The sequence below is a fragment of the Amblyomma maculatum genome, chromosome 3, assembly GCF_055883805.1.
Source record: "Amblyomma maculatum isolate TAMU_Amacu chromosome 3, ASM5588380v1, whole genome shotgun sequence".
NCBI lineage: Eukaryota > Metazoa > Arthropoda > Arachnida > Ixodida > Ixodidae > Amblyomma > Amblyomma maculatum.
The window spans coordinates 29,734,419-29,756,006 of NC_139346.1; the positions used below are offsets into that span (position 1 = coordinate 29,734,419).

The window sequence follows — 21,588 nt, forward strand, 5'->3', positions numbered from 1 at the left end:
GGCATCGCAGATGATGCGCTCAACATCCTCTTCTGTATAGATTGCTCCACCGTCGATTCAGTGACTCAAGTCTGCCGAAAATTTGAGCAGGCTAAACAACGACGCCTCCTACATTGTTCTGAGCGCCTTCCAAACACGGGAGCTACATCATCCTGCGATGATCTGGCCCCTTTGGAACAGCCTTCTCATCCCACGAACATCACTCGGATCGTCCGGATAGAAATCGAGGCCTTAGCTCCTACACCACTCACGTCTCCGCTGCACGACACCGTGGCCATGGCACAGATCATAGTTCACCAGGAACTTGCCAACGTCGGCCTCTCCTCCAGCCCCATGCCGCCCACGCCATCATCGCACCCTGTTCCTCTAGTGGCTGCAGCTACCACCAGCCAGGCTTCCCCTCGTCGCTACCTTAGTCGCAACCTTGCAAAGTGGCACACCTCAGACGACAGGCCAATTTTCTTTATTTGCTGTCCAACCGGCCACACTTCGCGTTACTGCCGTAACCGTACCTTCCTCACCCCTCGCTCCTATTACAACGCCGACCGTCGATACCAGTATGGGCCTCGGCGCTTCCCTTCCCAACCAGACGAGCCCCGCCCCGCCTATGATAGACCTGGAGACTTTCTTCCTCAACCAGATGAGCCTCGCAACAAAACCGTCCCCCCTGCCCGTCGTTCCAGCCGATCTCCATCCCCACAGGCTCGTCGATCCCGTTCACCGGTACCTCGTCGCAGCTTCTCCCCATCATACACTGGCACCTACTCGGGAAACTGGCGAGTGCAGCGCCTTGGAGTGACACTGCATTACCGACCCGGACTGCCAACTCGCAACTGACCCCCGCACCCAGACGTAACCTGATCGATTCTCTTATGGACGGAGTCCCAGTTTCTGCCCTTATTGACACTGGTGCCCACATTTCTGTTCTCGGCTCCTCGCTCCGCCGATGCCTCAAGAAAGTCCTCACACCCGCTACTTCATCTACCGTCCGTGTTGCTGATGGCAGCAGAGCTACTGCGATTGTGATTATTATGTGTGCTGTAAGAATTACCATTGCCGACCGCCACATCCATGTGTTATTTACAGTTCTCACCAGTTGCCCTCAAGATGGTATATTAGGGCCCGAATTTCTAACTGCACACAGATCTCATTGAGTGTTCTTCTGGAGTGATTCATCTAGACCTGCCATTCTGTCGTGACAACAAAGCACCTGAAACTTCAACGCTCCGTCACTGCTCCGCTACATTTACTCCCCTGCCATCAGAAGCCTCAGTGTATGTGCTCATGTCGCCTTCTTCCTCCGTTCCGGATGTAACTACGTTGTTTTCCCCATAACCGACGTGACTCTTCAGCGTGGCAATTCTCTCCCTCACAATAGAGTGCATGTAGCGAATAACAAACCTTATATACCAGTCCTGAACTTCAAGTCTTTTGTGCAATTTCTTCCTGAAGGCATTTCTTAGGCCGAACTGACCCCATTGTCTGAGTTTATGTGACTGCTCTTTTACCTGACCCCAATAAGGCGAAAGCCTTTAATGGCTCATGCTGTTGTGGAGAAAATGTGTCCTGCTTTTGCGGCCGCTCTGATTGGCCAAGGCGGGATGACGTCATAGAGGTCTCGACCAATCACAGAGCACCACCACAGTATGCCCGAATGCGTGCCTTATTATGGCTATCTGCCAATCAATGATCAAATGCAGATTAAATAAATAATTAATCAAGTGATTACTAATTATTGACCAATTACCTATTTGTATTTAACTACTTGCTGTCTAATTTATTTGTGCATTACCTATTTATTAACATTATTATTTAATTATTGCCATTTGCGTCGCAAAATGCGGCACTTTAGTCGCTAAAGTCTCGTAATTTTTTGCTGGAGTGTCGACACGGGACCTGCACTGTCCCCACCTTCGGAGGACCGCATATCAGGAATGGTTGCTCCTGACTTGCGCCCAGATCGTGCTAAAGCACTTGCGAGCCTTCTGACTTCAAACAGATATTTTTTATTTTGGTGATCGGCCTTTGGATCAAACGTTCCTCATCGCATCGATACCGGCGAAGCCAGCCCAATTTACAGAAGACCTTACCCAGTCGCCATTTCTGAACGTCGCGTCATACGAGATGAAGTAGAGAAGATGCTGGCAAGAAACATTATAGAGACTTCTAGTAGCCCCTGGGCATCACCTATCGTGCTTGTTAGAAAGGGCAATACCTAGAGGTTCTGCGTGGATTAACGACACCTCAACAAAATTACGTCAGCACGTCGTGGGCACGTCAGCGGGCCACCGGTCAACGCCATGGCAAACCCGTTCCTGCTTTTTGTGCAGATATTTCTCGGCTTGACTGGACCGTCAAGCATACACGATGAAGCAACATGTGTCACTGCTGCCGGACTCTACGGAGTCTGCGTGCTACAACTACCACGTTCCGTCGACGTTTGGACGGCACCGCCCTCAACTTCCTCGGCCCCGGCCTATATAAGACGCTCTTCACACAGCAGCCACTTCAGTGGGCACGTCAGCGGGCCGCCGGTCAACGCCATGACAAACCCGTTCCTGCTTTTTGTGCAGGTCAGTAATAATTCTTCCACCATAAAAACTAGCAACCGTTGTCTGGTCTTGCTGGCGTGCCCCAATGGTGTTTGTGCGGTGTACCTATACGTACAGGATATTCTGCTTTCATTGCTGATGCTTTGTGGTGATGTCGAGGTTAATCCCGGACCAAACAATCAGGAGCTACTGCTGCAACTTTTGGTTGGTCAAAAGAGTATTAAGGAAAGACTGGACACAATCGAAGCAAAGATTAAACAGGTTGAAGAATCAGCAGCGATAGTAAAGGAGTTTGGTATGAAGATCACTGATATGGAAAATACAACTAAAACACTGGAAAAAAAGTTGATTTCGAAGACAGAAGTAGACGAAATAACCTCATTGTGTTTGGCATTCCTGAGCGCACCGATGAAACGTATTCATCACTTATGGAAGATGTGGTGGATGACTTGTTTCAAAGTTCACTCGGCGTACAGGTATCTTCTGTAGAAAGAATACACAGACTAGGAAAAAAGAAAGTAGGGAAGCCAAGACCAGTAATTCATAAGCTTATTGATCACCGAGAAAAAGTGAACGTTATTCAAAACTGCTACAAGATAGAAAAGGAAAAGAATATAGCCGTTAGCGAAGACTTCTAGGCAGCCACAAGGCAAATCAGAAAATGCTTATGGGACAACACGGCTGATATTAGAAGGGAGGGAGGAAAGGTAAAGTTGATCTACGACAAAGTTAGAATTGACAAAAAAATGTTTAAATGGGACAGCGCCCAGAGGAAGATAGTGCCTATAGTTGAAACTTCACTCGTATCTGAAACGACACCATGACCCGAACCTTCCATTAAAAGTACATTATGTTGCCTCAATGTGAATGCACGCAGTATAGTTAACAAGATAACAGATCTGGAAAGTATTGTTATGGTCCATAGCCCGCAAATAATAGTCATTACAGAAACATGGTTACATCCAGATATAAGCGATGCTGAAATCACTCCAGCAGGTTACGGAATTTACCGTAACGACAGAGATTCCCGAGGTGGCGGAGTAGCCATACTTTTTAAGGAGTGCTTGAGTGCGTCCAGACTACCTGACCCTATTGGAATGGAGTGCGTCATCGTCAAGATTGTACTGGATGGTTTCCATCTTCTAATTGGTGGATTTTATCGTCCTCCTAACTCTAATCCTGCATTTTTTGAAAACCTGAATGAATTTCTATGCAGACATAGGAACCAATCTTGTAGCATTCTGTTGACAGGAGACTTTAATGTACCGGATGTCGATTGGGCTAATGAGTTCCCAAAAGCGCGCTCTCATTCTGGTGAACTCTTTTTTGACGTACTTCTAATGCACAATTTAACGCAATTAGTGAAACTACCTACCCGTGTTCACGGCGGAAGTGTGTCGACATTAGATTTATTTCTCGTGAATGATAAGGTCATACATATGAATCCAAGTGTGCATATTTTTGAAGGGATTTCTGACCACAAAATAGTGTCCCTTACCTTGAAATTGAAGAATGTTTTTAAGCTGAAACAGAGGGAAACGGTTGTACTCGATTTTTCTCGCGCTAGTGATGTGGATGTACTTGATGCATTGGACAATTCGTTCTCTTCTTTTGTTGCCAAACATGAATGTAGTAGCATATCCGTTGACGTGTTATGGTTATTCTTCAAAGGTCTAGTTATGCACTGCATAAAGCACTTCATTCCCCAGAGAAAGACAAAAGAAATAGCCCATGCAGGGCGAAAGGTTAAAAAAGCAAGAAAGGAATATCTACAGCGCCCTTCTCCTGCGGGCGCACACTACTTATCTGAACTGCGTCTGTTTCTGAAGAATGCAATAAAAAAGAGCGAAGACCATTATCAAAGTGTACGTCTAAAACAGTTTCTTACCGAGTCCCCGCAAAAATTTTGGCGTCACTTGTCGCCAAAGAAGCAATCAGTTTCGAATCTGTTGATCAATGGTAATGTCGTAACGGATCAAGGGGAAGTAGCTGATGCCTTAAACCTTTATTTCTGTTCTGTTTTTACCAAGGACGATGGCATTACTCCGCAGTTCGACGCTTTTGCCGAAATTCCTCCGATAAATATTCCAGCTATCAGTGAAGAAGGAGTACTAACACTTCTGCTCAATCTAGATGTTAAAAAGTCGCCGGGGATTGACGGCATTCCTGCTTCCTTTCTTTTCCGTTACGCTGAAGGATCCGCTAAGTATTTATGTCTGATATTTGAAAAATCATTGTCACGCGCAGAACTTCCAAGCGATTGGAAACATGCAAAAATTACCCCGATACCGAAAGCAGAGGACCGGCTTCTTGTTTCATCATATAGGCCCATTTCCTTGCTATGTACTTGTATAAAGGCATTTGAACACATTATATTTGCACACATTTCTACTTTTGCTGAGCAGAATGGCATTATTGATAGCCGACAGCATGGCTTCTGTCGAAAACATTCCACGGTAACACAACTAATAGAAACTGTCCATGATCTCACAGCAGCATTAGATAGGGGTAGTCAAGAAAACATAATATTTCTAGATTTTGAAAAAGCGTTTCATCGCGTCTGCCATCAAAAACTGCTTTTAAAATTGAAACCTATCCTTAAAAATGATTCATTGCTCTCATCGCTAGCGGCATATCTTTCATTCCGGCGTCAGACTGTATCCATTGACGGAATCAGTTCGGATTCCGCGCGTGTTGAGTCCGGCGTTCCTCAGGGTTCCGTCCTTGGACCATTACTTTTTTTGCTTTTTATAAACGACATTGCTTCCGACATATCGATTAAAATACGCCTGTTCGCCGATTATTGTATGCTTTATCACGAGATTTACAGCCAGAATGATCAGGTACTGTTAAATACGTCCTTGGGTAAAATTCAGGTCTGGTGCAAAACTTGGTGTTTCCATGTACACGGGGGCCTCCCTGGAGGGGGCCGTCAAGCTGAACAATGAGTGCTGTGACATTGCGATCAACAAAAACAGTAGCTATGACTGTGACGCGAAAAGTCAATCCGCTGAAGTTCTGCTACAACATCGATAACAACACGTTATCTCCGGTAAGTAATTACAAATATCTAGGAGTTATAATCACGTCAGATTTAAAATGGAATGACCACATAACGTACACTGTAAATAAACCTATGAGGCAACTTGGATATTTGAGGAGAACCCTTGCTAAATCCCCAGCAGAAATCAGACTTCTTGCCTACAAATCTTTCATTAGACCGGTTTTAGAATATGCGGCAGTTGTTTGGGATCCGCACACAAAGATCAATGTCACCAAACTTGAAAATGTCCAGCGTAAATGTGTCAGGTTCATATACAATTGTTATAGCTGGAAAACATCCCCAACAGCACTTTTACAAACAGCTAATTTAGAAACCCTGCAGGCAAGACGATGCCAAGAAAGATTAAAAATGTTTTATTTGATCTACCACAACCAGCTTGGCATAGATAGAAATGCATACTTTCATTCAGTTACCCAACGACAAACCCGTTCTTTTCATTCTAAGAAAGTGAGCGATTTTTTGTGCAGAACAAATGTGTTGAAAGCCTCATTTTTTCCTAAAACTATACGTACTTGGAACGACCTACTTGCAAATGTGGTTGAGTGTTCGACGTTGTCTTCTGTTCTGAGTGCATTCCATGATAGATAGCGGTGTTTCACATTGTCATATCATGGTGTTTACACTTCACTTTTTTCATGCTTTTTGCTCTGTACAAGTGATATGCCTTTTTTTTTCGTTGTCCTCATTCGCAAGACTGAATGTACTATGTATTCTCGTGAATTGTATTCTTCTGTACCCCCCACTCCTGCCTAAAGCCTGACATTCAGGCTGGCAGTACGCAATAAATAAATAAAAATAAATAAAGAAGGACGTTTACCCACTCCCCAGGATAGATGATGCCCTCGACTGCTTGCAAAGTGCCAGCTATTTTTCTTCGACTGATCTTTATTCCGGTTATTGGTAGATCGCTGTCGATGAACGGGACAGAGAAGACCGCCTTCGTCACTCCCGATCATCTGAATATACCCACTGCAGGGCGAAGGCCTCTCCTATATTTCTCCAATTAACCCGGTTCTGTGCTAGCGGCATCCACTTAACCCCTGCGAACTTCTTAACCTCATCCGCCCATCTAACTTTCTGCCGCCCTCTGCTACGCTTTCCTTCACTAGGAATCCAGTTTATTACCCTAACCGACCATCGGTTATCCTCTCTTCGCACTACATGTCCTGCCCATGCCCATTTCTTCTCCTTGATTTTGCACTAGAATGTCAGTGACTTGAGTTATTTCTCTGACCCACTCTGCACGCTTACTATCTCTTAATGTTACTGTCACGGCTCCGGAAGGGGTGCGAGACACCTTCTCGAACCGAGGCAAAGGTAGTTGGAACTTTGACACCCAGCGTTAGCCGGTTATGTTCAGCGTTGCGAATGAGAACAGAGCCACGAAGTCAATGATGGAAAAACAACTATATATTCTCAGTATTATACACAGGATGATACGACGAAAGCATTTACAAGCATTTAAAACAACACAGTTAAGGTAGCATACATGAAAAAAAACTAGCAATTACAAATACATCAGTCAAAATTCTCACTATCAAGATACATGCAAATTGAACACAGACGTTTAAAACAAGATAAGACGAGTGTAGAGAAAGTTCAGAAGAAACTAGGAAACGGGCATATTGTCCGACGAGCGCGGCGGCACTCCACTCACAAAGACGGCGCAGATGGGGAGCTCTCGAAGGCGATGGTCCTTCCGGAGCCCTGGGGCGAAGTCTTCGTGGTGCGATGCGGCGGCAGTTCGGGGAGCCCGGAGTGCTTGGAGGCGAGAGGCGCACTGCCGTTGGGTCCGAGTCGGCTTCTTTTCTAGCCTTTGGTTGACAATGCGTAAGACACGCCCACACAACAGTTCCCTCCCCAAGTCAGGGTCCGTAGAAACAAACACTCACAAGTGCACACACAGGAAGGGGCACGTAGGCCCCGCAACTTCCACACTGCATGGCCGCCATGTTGCGGATGAAAAAAACGTAAGGCCCAACCAAAACAACCAAAAGAGGATGCACGTACGCCAACAACTTCGGCCCTGCTAGGGGTGACATTGTAAAACAAGCTGGGAGGACGTCCCCGCTCGCGCACTGCGAGGGGGTTTCTCTAACTGCGCGGAGAACGCGAGGAGAACGCGCACGTACGCGTGCTCTTGACATTACCGACAAGGCAGAATACACTGAAATATATCAATAAACTCTTCTAGAACACCGCATATGTCATATTATGAAGATAGAAATGCTGCCACTTTTGTGACAGTTACCCCTACCATTTTTCGTTCCATAGCCCTCTGAGTTGTCCTCAAATTAAGTAGAACCCTCTTGGTTAGCCTCCACGTTTCAGCCCCATATATCATGCAACTATTGTACACTTTCCTCTTGTGCGATACCGGTAAGCTGCTAGTCATAATCTGCGAGTGCTTACCAAATGCACTCCATCCTAATCTTATTCTTCTTGTTATTTCATTTTCATGGTCCGGATCTGCGGTTACTACCTGTCCTAAGTAGACATATTCGCCTACTACTTCCAGTGCTTCGCTACCTAACGTAAACTGCGGTTCCTTCCCGAGGCTGTTGAGCATTATCTTAGACTACTGCATATTGATTTTTAAGCCTACCTTTCTACTTTTCCTGTCTAGGTCATCAATCATTGTTTGCAGTTCATCCCCCGAGTTACTTAGCAAGCCAATGTCATCAGCAAATTGCAAATTACTGAGGTATTCTCCATCTACCCTTATTCCTAACTGCTCCCATTCCAAGTCTCTGAATACTTCCTCTAAGCAAGCTGTGAATAGTACTGGGGAGATCGTGTCTCCTTGCCTAACACCTTTCTTTATGGGAATTTTGTCACTTTCTTTATGCAGAACTATGGTTGCTGTGCAGCCACTATACAGGGTGTTTCATCTAAGATTTTACCTATTTTTTAAATTTAGGAAATTTAAATTTTAGTGTCGATTCTTCATTTCGCTGTTGTATTAAGAGTAGAGAAAAATCAGGAGCCTTAAAGGGTACTAATTAGCTTATTAATTAACTAAGATTACCTAATTAACTTTTTCTTTATACCAGCTAGGAGCTGCTTTCAAATTGCAACAGTGAGCTACCGGTGTGAGAACGCCAAATAGTATTTTAAACGACAAGAAACGCGCATTTCTTAAGGACTGCAGCGCTGGCAATTCTGGCCGCTTTCGACGCACGAAAACGAAACCTAGCAGTCGAGGCGCGCACTTATGCACGCCCATGAGTGACGCAGCTGTGACGTCACCGAGAGAAACCAGCCGTCTGGAGGCGGCCGCTGCCGCCCGCGAAATACGCGCCTGGATCTGCGTCATGGTTTGGTAGGATCTTGAGATATCAGCAACGCACTGCGGGCGAAGCTTGTCATGGTGCGGGCGTAGCGCTGATGGTATGGGCAAATCAGCCCTCCCTCTTGACTACAAGCTTTGGCTCCCAGAGGGTGAAACAAAAAGAAAAGCAGTACATGCACAGATATCGCACCACTGGATGTTTCAAATTTTCTTTTTTTTTACTCGGTAATGAGTTGCACTTTTAATCTTTCAATTCTGCTCTTTCGCTCATATTGTTTGGATGCGTCTTCTGTTGCTGCCACAACATCAATTGCAGAATGGCTTCAGCAGTGCAGTGCAACTTTTCGACCGCTGAAAAGGTAGACATTGTTATTGCCTACATCAGTGAAAATGAAAACAGCAAGTTGGCAGCACAGATGTACAAGGCCAAGCATCAAGATTCTCGTGTGCCTGCGCAACCAACTTTCAAGACCGTCTTCAACCGATTCCCTACGACTGGATCTGTGCAGCCTCAAAAAAGGAAGCGGAAAGCACCAGCAGCCGAATCACATGAGACTGCTGTGATGTCGTACGTCGCCGCGAAGCCAGAAGCCAGAAGCCAGCGTGCGAGAAATCGCTCAAGTGACCGGTGCCAGTATTTCCACTGTTTGGCGGCCGCTGTCAGCGCACAAATACCATCCTTATCATATATGTGTCTGCATCAGGAATTGATGGCGAATGACTACCAAAAAAGGCTGGACTTTTGCAACTGGTGTCTAATCCAATGTGATCAGAACCCTGACTTCTTGCAGAATATCTTGTGGACTGACGAGGCCCAATTCAGCCGAAACGGGGTGATCAATGTGTATAATGCCCACTACTGGTCCCAGACGAACCCACACTGGGTGCGCCCACATCACCATCAGGTTCGGTGGTCGGCAAATGTATGGTGCGGTATTTTCCGAGGTCAGATTGTTGGGCCTTATTTTATTGATGGGACTCTTACTGGCACGGGTTATGTTGCTGAGATTTTAAATAACTGTGTCTCTACTTTTGTTTGCGAGTTGCCACTAAATGCTCTTAGGTCAATGTGGTTTCAGCCTGATGGAGCACCTCCACATTCGGCGACACAGGCTGTGCAGTTTCTCAACAGTTCCTTCCACGAACAGTGGATTGGGCGCGGCGGACCAATTGCGTGGCCACCGCGTTCGCCAGACTTGGCCCCACTCGATTTTTTTTTTTGTGGGGTTGCTTAAAGAGCAGGGTGTATGAAACCGAACCAGCGAGCCTTGACGACCTAAAACAAGGGATCAAAACATCACTAGAAAATGTTCCTCAAGCAATGATCATGCGAGTGGTGAATTCCGTGAAAGATCGCTTGATGACATGTATTGCAGTGCGAGGAAGTCAGTTCGAACACATACTCTGAGGAATGATATGCACTGTTTCTGAAAGACTGTTTCTGTGTGGTCGGCCTTGAGATACATAACTTAGCAATAAACGTTTTTACAAAACCTCTCTGCGTTTACCGTTCCGATACTTATATTCAGTTGTCATTTAAACTGGGTGGCATATTAAGAGCAAATTTGTGCGCAGTGATTAAAAGGCTCCACTCTAACTCTTGTTCAACACACACAGCAACTAATTTCATCGCGAAGAAAAAATAACCACAGTATCCTAGAACTCGAAGGAAAAGTCTTGCTCTCGAATATGTTTCCAGAAAGAATTGAGATCCTGTCCGAAATATTGGGCACCAGAGCTCGAACAAACTTCTCAGCGAGCTACAAACAGCAGTTCATGCAACGCAAACCAAAATGAAGTAAAAACTCTATGTCAACAAGTAAAATACACCGACGGCAGCCTTCGATTAAGCACAGTCAGACAGCCGATGAATCGCGGCTGTGACAGGATGACGCAGCGCCGGATTTTACGAGCGGCAGCAGCCGCCTTCAGACGGCTTTATTCGCCCGGCGACGTCACGACTGCTTCACTCGTGGGCGCGTACAATTCCGCGCTTCGTCTGCTAGGTTTCGTTTTCGTGCGTCGAAAGTGGCCAGAATTGCCAGTGCTGCAGTCCTTAAGAAATGCACGTTTCTTGTCGTTTAAAATAAAATTTGGCATTCTCACACCGGTAGCTCACTGTTGCAATTTGAAAGTAGCTTCTAGCCGGTATAAAGAAAAAGTTAATTAGTTAATCTTAGTTAATTATTAAGCTATCTAGTACGCTTTAGTGCTCCTGATATTTCTCTACTCTTAATACAACAGCTAAAAGAAGAATCGACAATAAAACTTGATTTTTCTATTTTTAAAAAATAGGTAAAATCTTAGATGAAACACCCTGTATATATCTTCCAGCACTTTCACGTACGGCTCGTCTACCCCCTGATTTCGCAATGCCTGCATCACCGCCGAGGTTTCAACTGAGTCAAATGCTTTTTCGTAATCAATGAATGCTATGTATAAGGCCTGGTTATATTCCGAGCATTTTTCTATCACCTGATTGATGGTATGGATATGATCGATAGTAGAGTACCGTTTCCGAAACCCTGCTTGATCCTTTGCTTGATTGCAGTCTAAGGTTGTCCTGGTTCTATTAGCGATTACCTTAGTAAATACCTTATACGTAACAGACAGTAAGCTGATTAGTCTGTAATTTTTAAGGTCCTTAGAGTCCCCTTTCTTATGAATGAGGATAATGTTTGCATTCTTCCATGGTTCCGTTACCGTCGATGACAACAGGCACTGCGTATACAGGGCGGCCAGTTTTTCTAGCACGGTATCCCCCCCCCCCCCCCCCGTCCTTTAACAAATCTGTAGTTATCTGATCCTCTCCAGCTGATTTCCCCCTTTTCATAGTTTCTAATGCTTTCTTGACCTCGTCCTTCGTCACTGGTGAAATGTCTGATTGTTTTTCTCTACCGCCAATCTCTTTACGCTCCTGACTACTTTGGCTACTGTAGAGGTCTCCCGATAGCCTGTGCCAATTCAATGTGATGCCTTTTGGCCTGTGTTGTGAGGTGGCAGCACCTCCTGGCCGCTCCAACCTTGCTTACCAGGCTATCCAGCAGATGGCCGTAGGGGTCCGTCCGCCGGTCGCCTCCCGTCCTGCGCTAGATTCGAGCGTCAGACAGCCAACACAGCCAGCCTGAGTGAGCCGCCAGCCGCCAAGCGAAGCAGTCTTGTGATGAAGCTGGGCACTGCGGGCTTTTAGTTTGTGATAACATGTAAACTCGTTTTATGACACTTTCGTGCTTTGCCTCCTCATTCCAGCAATAGCCCAGCCCTCTCAGTTGGCGCAGTCGACTACAAAACAACGCTTCGCCACTCGCCCACAACAGTAGCCTCCTATGCCACAACATGCCTGCGTAAGCCTCACGTACTGCCCTTTTGTATCTCCAAGTATGCGCGATGTCGGAAAACAGTTGGGAAGTCACCCGCCCAGTCATGCCTGCACACGCGCACAGACCAGCGTCAGCTCCAGTGGCGCAGTTGTCTCCTGCATATGTCGCCTCTGCGTCTACCAGAACACAGCTCCCAGAACATTTGCCGTCACATGTGCATGGCTCCCTAGGCCTACCGCCGCCATTGTCTGCCGCGCAACCGCCAGGTGTGTGTGATGCTTCCGCCATGCCAGGGCATTGACTTTTCACGCCGTCTCAGCACCAACAGCCCTACGTAACGATGCTTGGATTTCGCACCGGATCGGAATACAGCCAGCAGCAATTTGAAGTGTCATTTTTTACAACGCAGCTGCCGCGGTATCCAGTGCCCTACATGCCGCAGGTCCACGTGACAACGATGCCTGACATATCGTCCACTCTGCCTTTGTTCGAGGACTGCCACAAGCAAAATGCTCGTTTGTGGATGGAGGAACAATGTAACAGCTTGCATCATGGTCCCCGGAAATATCTCGCCTAATCGCTGCAAGTAGGCTGAAAGAAACAGGAAAAAACTGGCACCTGACGTTTGGCGCCCAGTTTCCGACGTGAGAATCATGGCGGCAAGCTTTCTTGGATGCGTTCGCCGAGGAGTTGAATTTAATCCAATGGCAACAGCAAGTAATGGCCCTGGTGCAATCCAGCTCTCCGTCGCTCCGCGACTATGCCTATACAAAGCTTCGCATCATAGAGAAATGCCAGAGCTCCAGAAAATTGAGTATCTTTTACGAGGCATTTTGTGCACATTCACCGCGACAAGCATCGCTGCTCAAGTCCCGTCATCAGTACCTTCGTTAACATCTGCTCACAACTCGACCGAGCAATGCAACATAGGCAGGTCGCAGCTCATGGTCAAGAGCAGAGTCCTCGCATTCGCAATAATACAAGTCCTCGTTACAAAAAAACTCCCCAAGGCCAATAATATCAGAAGACGCATCTTCAAGTAGACGCAACTCCAGGCCCAGCAATGTGCCTACAACTCGTCCTCGCATTGCAGACCTCCCGCCTGATGAAAAGGGAGCTCGCTATTCTGCTCTATGACAACGTTATGGTGCCCCTGCTTTTCGTCCGGGCCAGTTACTAAGCGAAGCTGTCTGCTTTAAGTGTCGTGGAATGGGCCATCTAGCTTCAAAATGTCCAGCAAACCAAAAGACTGATGCCAAACAGCAGCCAGCCACAGTATTCAGAAAACTTCATGCAGCAGCCACTGCATTACATGCCAGCCCGCAGCTAGATGTGCTTGGCTCTCAGCTAGAGTATTCTTTCTTCACTGCCAACATCACACCCCTGGGCACCTACGAAGTCTTTCCATACATAGGGTCCAAAATGACCATAGTGACGAAAGCTGTAGTCAAAGATCTTCCCTCGATTTGCTGGGCACAGCCGCCTTTAGCCGTCGTAGGTGATCAAGCATTCTTCCAGAAGGCAGTCTACTTGAAGATTACAGTGGGCTCCGTCACAGCCTTTGTAGAAGCAGCCGTCATCTAAAATAATATCTTACCCGTCCTCGGTTAAGACTGGTTTTACGCCAATGCCACAAAGCTGGTGTTTGAGCCACCAAATCCAGCTGAACTCCATCATTCTGCCTCCCGAAGTGCCATACGGGCACAACAGAAACTGTATCCGCGAGCATCGTGTGCAGTAATTCTACGTCAGTCCTCCTGGCTGGATGCACGGAGGTTCCGTCGTCTTCAGCTCTACAGAAAGAGCCCTTATGCAAATGCCTGCCAGAACAAGCCACTGTGTCGCCTGTTGGTATGGTACCGGTGGCGATTTATCCTGACCTTTCCCCTGCTTTTGCTGGCTAGGATCTCAGAGACAGAACAGGCAGCCCTGGCTATATCTCTTTCAAAGAATCACATGGCGTTCACACGTGATGAAGATGACATTGGACACTTCACGGGTGTGGAACATTTGATTGATCTGGTGCCCAATGCAGTCCCATACAGTAGAAGCCCATATCGATAATGTGCAGATGACCACAAGTTCTTAGATGGGCAGGTAACAAAGCTCCTATGCCAAGGCATTATCCGGCCATCCACAGGGCCATAGACCTTTCCCGTCATAGTCGTGTCTAAAAGACCGTATAAACGCCTGTGCGTCAACTATTTTCCGCTGAACAAACTCACCATAAGTGTCGTCTACCCACTGCCCCGTGCAGACGACATCATGCAAGATGCCGCTGGTGCCTCATAGTTTGCCTGCATGGACTTGAAATTCGCCAACTGGAAAGTCAGCCTACGACCCTCTGATTACAAGAAAACAGCTTTCATCACTCATAGCGGAACATATATGTGGACACGCATGCATTTGGTTCTCAAGAATGCCCCTTCCGCATTTCAACGGGCTATGCAGCTCATTCTTAAAGACCTTCAACCCCCTTCGGGATCTGGCATAAGGGTGTATTTGGATGACATCGTTGTGTTTGCGTCTGCCTTCACGTATTTTTGGAATTGCTTGATCGGCTACTTCAGCGGCTACAAGAGCATGACCTCAAGGTGTCCTTTGACAAGTGCTGCTTCGGCGTCCCTTCCATAAGTTGCTTGGGCTTCATTTTGTGTAGTAAAGGCAAGCTGCCAGATCCAGCCAAAGTCGGTGCTGTGTTGTGCGTTCCAAAGCCCCAAACTCAGAAGGAACTGTTGTCTTGGGTGCAAACAGCCAACTTTTATCGCCGCTTCATCAAGAACTTTTCCGAGCTGGCCGCACCGTTTTTCTCCGTGGTCAAGTCGCCAGAGTGGTACTTGGATTCATCATGCGAGGACGCTTTCCAGACAGTTTGTGCTGCTCTCACTGAAGCTCCCTTGCTAGGCCACTTTATTGAGGACATGCCGACAAGTCTCCACTGATGCGTCCGCTGCAGCAATAGGTGCTGTGTTGTCCAAACTTCAGAACGGCTGTGAAGTTGTAATAGAATATGCCAGTCGAGCACTAACTCCAGATGAAGGAAGCTTCATAGCAATGTCTGGGAGTGCATTGCCATGCACTGGGCAGTGACTTAACGGTTCTGCCCTTACCTATTGGGGAGCAAGTTTCGCCTTCTTACTGACAACTGGACAGTTGCGTGCCTCACTGCAAACGTTCGACCATTCCGCCGCTTTTTTGATAGAGTTTGAATTCATGGTGAAACACAGGCCTGGCCGGCAAACAGTTGCCGACCACCTCTCACGCGTGTCTTTTGCTGTATTAGCAGACACTTGTTCCTTAGCGGAACTGCAGCAAGAGGATCCCCAGTGTGCAGAAGCACGAAAGCACATGGCTTATAAGCCTGCAACAGATATAGTGGACATTGACGGCATGTTGTACAAGCAATTACCAACAGGACAGGCAGCTATATTTGTTCCAGCAAAGATGTGCCCTGTCATTCTCCATTGAATGCATGACTGTGCTGGTCACTTCAGCACTGACCGCACACTGCGTAAACTTACGGACGGTATTGGTAGCCAGGAATAGTGGCTGAAGTAAACGAATATGTTGCGTCGTGTCAAACCTGCCAGATGTACAACTGACCTACATCGAAAACCGTTGGCCTTTTGGGACTGTGCCTGCATCAGAGGTGCAATTTTCAATTATTGCCATAGACTACATCATAATGCCTTCCATGGAGACAGTTCGTTACATACTAAATGTTATAGACTTTGCAACGAGGTACATAGTGCCAGCTGTTGTTCGTTCAACAAATGCTAAAGAAGTCATCGAATACCTACACTCGGTCTTTTATTGCTTTGGGGCCCCTGACCACTGCCTCTCTGATCATGGGTCCGCCTTTGAGTCTGCCCAATTTGTCCGCTTCATGCACCTTCATGGGGTCGAGATCTACTACTCAGCTGCATATAGAGCCGAGGGCAACAGGCTCGTCGAGGGGAGCAATGGCTCCTCGCTCTCGGTAATTCGTAAGGTCTCTCCAAAAAACCAGCCATAATGGGTTGGGTTGGGTTGGGTTTTTTGGCACATAGGCTACTATGGCCATCATGCGCCAAACACTAGGTTGCTGAGCTTCTTTATGAGTGAAAATGAAAAGTTTAGAAAATTACAGCTGATTTAGGATCCCTAACTCTTTAAGAAAACTAAAAACAGATGAAATTTCAACAAGCGGGTTGTCTCCTAATAGTAAACAGGGGTGGAATGGGATGCGTTCATTATAGAATGGAGTAAAATATTTTTTCCTTAACTGTTCAAGTTCTGTGCACGTGATCAAAATGTGGTTCACGGTGAGCTCACCTCCACATTCTTTGCATAATGGTTTTTGCTCTTTTCTCAGTAAGAAATTGTGTGTCAAGTGTGTATGTCCGATTCGAAGACGGCACAAAATCACCTCACTGAAGCGTTTGTTCTGTGTACATGATTTCCATTCTCCTACTATGGGTTTTACTGTGTGTAGTTTATTTTGCTCTTCGTTATTCCATTTTTTCTGCCATTTATCTATCAGGCTTCTTTTTACTAACTTAATACAATCCTTGTAGGGAATTGGTATTTTCTTTATTTTCTTAGTTCGAGCTTGTGCAGCACATGAGTCGGCTACTTCGTTACCATCTATCCCAACATGGCTAGGAACCCAGCAAAAGACTATGGTTTGGCCTTGCGTTGTGATTTTTTCTATGCCGTGAATGATGTTCCCTACTATAGGCTCAACTGCATTTTTGGAATGTAATGCCGTAAGCACACTTAAAGAATCGGTATAGATTATGCTCTTTTCACAGTTCTGTTGCATAATTTTATTTACAGCTACATAGACAGCGTAACATTCTGCAGTAAATATTGAGGCACTGTTAGGTAGCCTTATGACTTTTTCTCTGTTGCCTTGCACGACAGCACATCCAACATAATTTGCTGTTTTTGATCCATCTGTGAAAAATTCTGTGAAGTTCATATACTTCTCTCGTAGTGCTAGGTATTCCTGTAATATGTGTTCGTGTGCTGTTTGATTTTTTCGGAAGGCTGTCAGTGTGAGGTCACATGTAGAGGGAAGGCTGTACCAGGGCGGAAATGGATACTGTCTCTGGGCTACAGTTGGAAGTGCATCCAGTATTCCTAAATCTTTGCATATTTCTTCAAAGCGGAGTAGTAAAGGCCTGATAGCATGGGGTTTGTTTATGAACAGTGTTCTGGAAGGGCACTTTGTAACTAAGGGGAAACAGAGATGTTTTGGTAAAGATCTTATCCTGAGTATGTATTCGCATGTAAGCATGCTCCTCCTGTCGGCTAGGGGTGGTTCATTTGCTTCTACATAGATGCTTTTAATGGGGGATGTTCTGTATGCACCACTAGAAAGACGTAAGCCGAGGTTATGTATTGGGTCTAATCGCTTTAGATATGATGACCTCGCGGAGCCATACACAATACAACCGTAATCTAAACTGGAGCGTACAAGAGAGCGGTAAATGTGTAAGAGGCATGTTCGATCGGATCCCCAGTGCTTCTTTGAGAGAACTTTGAGTATGTTGAGGGACTTAGAAGCTTTCTTCTTAAGGTTAGTTATGTGAGGCAGGAATGTTAATTTTTTATCAAAAGTTATACCTAAAAATTTGTGTTTATTTTTTACTGGCAGTTCAGCTTCATTTAGGTATAAAGTTGGATCTGTCTGTAGGCCTCTCTTCAGTGAAAAAAGAACAGCTACTGTTTTTTGAGGGGAGAATTTAAACCCATTCCTGTCTGCCCATGTAGCTAACTTATTCAATGTTATCTGTATTTGCCTCTCACAGGATGATATGTTGGATGATGTACAGGCAATTTGCAAATCATCAACGTAGAGTGAATACATAACAGACTCTGGGATTGCTTTACTTATACTATTCATTTTTACAACAAACAATGTAGTACTTAAAATACATCCCTGTGGTACGCCATTCTCTTGGATAAATGTTTTTGACATAGTTGTGCCTAGACGAACATTAAATGAGCGGTTAGAGAGGAAATCACGCAAGATGTTTAGCATTCTCCCACGGATGCCCAAGTCTGCAAGGTCACGCAATATTCCGAACCTCCATGTTGTGTCGTATGCCTTTTCAAGATCGAAGAAGACCGCTAGACAGTGCTGTCTGTGTATGAATGCTTCTCGGACGGTATTTTCCAGACGGACAAGATGGTCAGTTGTACAACATGCCTTCTTAAAGCCACACTGATGAATATCGAGAAGCTCTTGGGATTCTAGGATAAACATTAATCTAATATTAAGAATACTCTCAAATGATTTTGCCAGACAGCTAGTTAATGATATTGGCCTATAACTGCTGGCCGAAGTTGGTGGTTTGCCATGCTTCAAAAATGGTACAACAAGAGCTTTTTTCCACGCCTCCGGTATCTGTCCTACTACCCATATCTTGTTGAAAAACTTTAGAAGGGCTTCTACAGATGGCTCAGAGAGGTGGGACAACATTTCATAATGTATCTCGTCGGGGCCTGGGGCAGTCTTTTTGCCAGTAGATAGAACTCTATGAATTTCTTGTATTGTGATTAAACTGTTAATCAGTTCGTTGCTGCCACCGCTAGTTGGGAGTTTCTGTTTTTCAGCTGTGATTTTATATCTTAAGAATGATTCTGTGTAGTGGTTAGAGCTAGACACTCTGCAGAAATGCTCACCGAGTATATCTGCCTGCTCCTGCAAGCTAGTTTGCACACCTGGAGGGGTTAGGAGAGGGACTGTGTAGGGGGAGTAGGTACCATCTAGTTTGCGAACTTGTTCCCATACCTTTTTGGATGTGATGGAACTGTTTATAGATGAAACATAGTTTTTCCAAGATGTTTTCTCTGCGCTGCGACGAATATATCTTGCTTTTGCTCTTGCTTTCTTAAAGTTCATTAGGTTCTCGTGCGTTGGGTACCTGCGAAAGACACCCCAGGCTTTATTTTGTTGTTTTTTTGCTTCCTTACATTCCTGTGTGTACCACAGTTTATGATTTGGTTGTATTTTGCCCGAGGACTGGGGGATAGCAAGGTGAGCAGCAGCAAGGATACGGGTCGTGAAAAGCTCATTTAATTCATCTACACTGAGGCTGTCTGAAAAAATGTTTTCTAAATTGGCTTCTGATTTGAACAATGACCAGTCGGCTAGGTGGAGCTTCCAGCGACGTGGTTTAGAAGGGATGATTGATGGAGAAGATAAAAGCTCAATAACAACAGGTAGATGATCACTTCCATACGGGTTGTCTATCACGTCCCATTTAAAATAATTAAAAATCGATGGCGAGCAGAGGGATAGATCTAAACAGCTCATTTTTCCAGAGCTTGGTGAGCAGTATGTTTGCTTTCCGGTGTTCAGCAAACATATGTTGTTACATAATATAAAATCTTCTAATATGCGGCCTCTAGTATCTGTTAATTCACTGCCCCAAAAAGATGAATGGGCATTAAAATCACCAACTACCAGATAAGGCTCTGGCAGCTGGTCTAAAAGCTCCTCTAAGTCATGGAGATTTACTGGTGAATGAGGTTGAAGATATAAGCAGCATATCGTTATCGTTTTAAAAAGCAAAGTGGTGACAGCTACGGCTTCGTATTTAGTTTTGAGCTTGATTTGTCTGGTTGCAACACCACTCTGGATAACAATAGCGACACCTCCTGATAATCTACCAGACTGCTCCCGGTCACACCGAAAGACTTTATAATTTTTTAGAATGTTTTTATATTCAGGTCCTAGGTTTGTTTCTTGTAAACAGATGACGAATGGAGAGAACGTGTTTAAGAGATCTTTTACATCACTATAGTTGTTAATTAGACCTCGACAGTTCCAGTGAATGAGGAACGCCATATTGGGTGGATTTTGTTGAGAGTTAAAAATTTAGGTTTCGGGTCTCTCAGGGCCCGTTATTCGGGGTTTGTCCCTTTTTTTTCTTTTCGAGGGAGTTGTGCCGGCGCAGAAGCGGCGGCGAACTAAGACTAGTGTCCATCGCTTCCTCGGAGGCGCTGGACGTCCGCTGGTCAGCTGCGGGTGCTTGTGTTTCAGGCTTCTTCTGAAGGGAAGCCTTTTGGGCTGGCGGTTGTGAGACCGGTAGGCCCTGTTTTGCAGATGGCAAGGAAGCTTTCGCTGTCCCTGCCTGGGGCGGGGGTGGTCCTGTCTGAGGCATTGCCTGGACAGGAGCCAGATTCAAGCGTGGCGTGTCGCCCCCACGCGCCACCTTGGAGTAGTCTGCCTTCGCTGTAAAAACGAATGGGTTTTTCTTTTTCAGTTTTTCGCGCGCTTCTTTGAAGCTGATGTTTTCTATTGTTTTTATGGCTATGATTTCCTTTTCATTTTTCCAAGTTTGGCATGATCTGGAGTAGGCAGGGTGCTCCCCATCGCAGTTGGCGCAACGTGGCACAGCTGCACAGTTTTCAGAGGTGTGGTCATTTCCAGCACATCTTGCACATTTTGGACGGCCACGGCAGCTCTGTGAGCCATGACCGAAGCGTTGACAATTGAAACAGCGTCTGGGGTTGGGGATATAATGTCGCACAGTCACTTTGATATATCCTACTTCAATAGATTCGGGGAGTGTGGAGGTGGCAAAAGTTAGGACAAGGTGCTTAGTGGGTATTTCTTTGTCATCTTTTCTTATTTTTACTCTGCGCACATTGGTTACATGCTGTTCTTTAAGCCCCTCAAGCATTTCTTCTTCTGTGAGGTTCAAGAAATCGTTCTCAGATATCACGCCACGGACAGTATTCAATGATGTGTGCATAGACACTACAATTGGTATGTCCCCAAACGACTCAAGCTTTGGAATGTTGTCATATTGAGTTTTGTCTTTGACTTCAAGCAGGAGGTCCCCACTGCCCAGCTTGGATACTTTGTATCCTGGACCCAGGGCTTGTGTGAGAGACTTGGACACGATGAAGGGAGACACCATGCGGGCTGGCTTTTCTGGTTTTTCACTGTGGATAACGTGGAACTTGGGGAATATTTCTAGTTTTTCATTAAAGAATTGAGGGGTTACTTCGGTCCGCCTTTTCTTTGTTTGGCGATCATTTTGTCTTGAAGAAGCCATAAAGTAAGTATGCTGTTCGGTCACAGTGCCAGCCACCCACCATCGAGCCCAACAAGGGGACGGGGCAGGAGTTAAATAAATAAGTCCTACCCTCGCCAGCTGTACACAGTAACTATAACCTAATATGGGTAACCCAGGGTAGTTACACCACACACGGTTAACCCTAGCCGCCCGGAAGAAGGAAGAATCCAAGAAGAGAGAAGAAGACAGGAGAGCTGTAGGATAGAAGATAGGAAAGTGAAAGATGGAGGGGAGGATAGGAAAAGGCGACTGCCGGTTCCCCCCGGGTGGGTCAGCCCGGAGG

At 45.9% G+C, this 21,588-nt stretch overlaps 1 protein-coding gene across 1 annotated transcript in view; it reads left to right on the forward strand.

The window, feature by feature from the left end:
* The first annotated feature begins 276 nt into the window (after positions 1-276).
* Positions 277-21,588, forward strand: part of LOC146194426 (uncharacterized) — a 29,595-nt gene continuing 8,283 nt past the window's right edge. Inside the window, exons 1-2 of the mRNA XM_084596556.1 lie at positions 277-426; positions 2,331-2,573. Of these exons, the coding sequence (XP_084452682.1) occupies positions 277-426; positions 2,331-2,573 (393 nt within the window). The remainder of the gene's footprint in view (positions 427-2,330; positions 2,574-21,588) is intronic.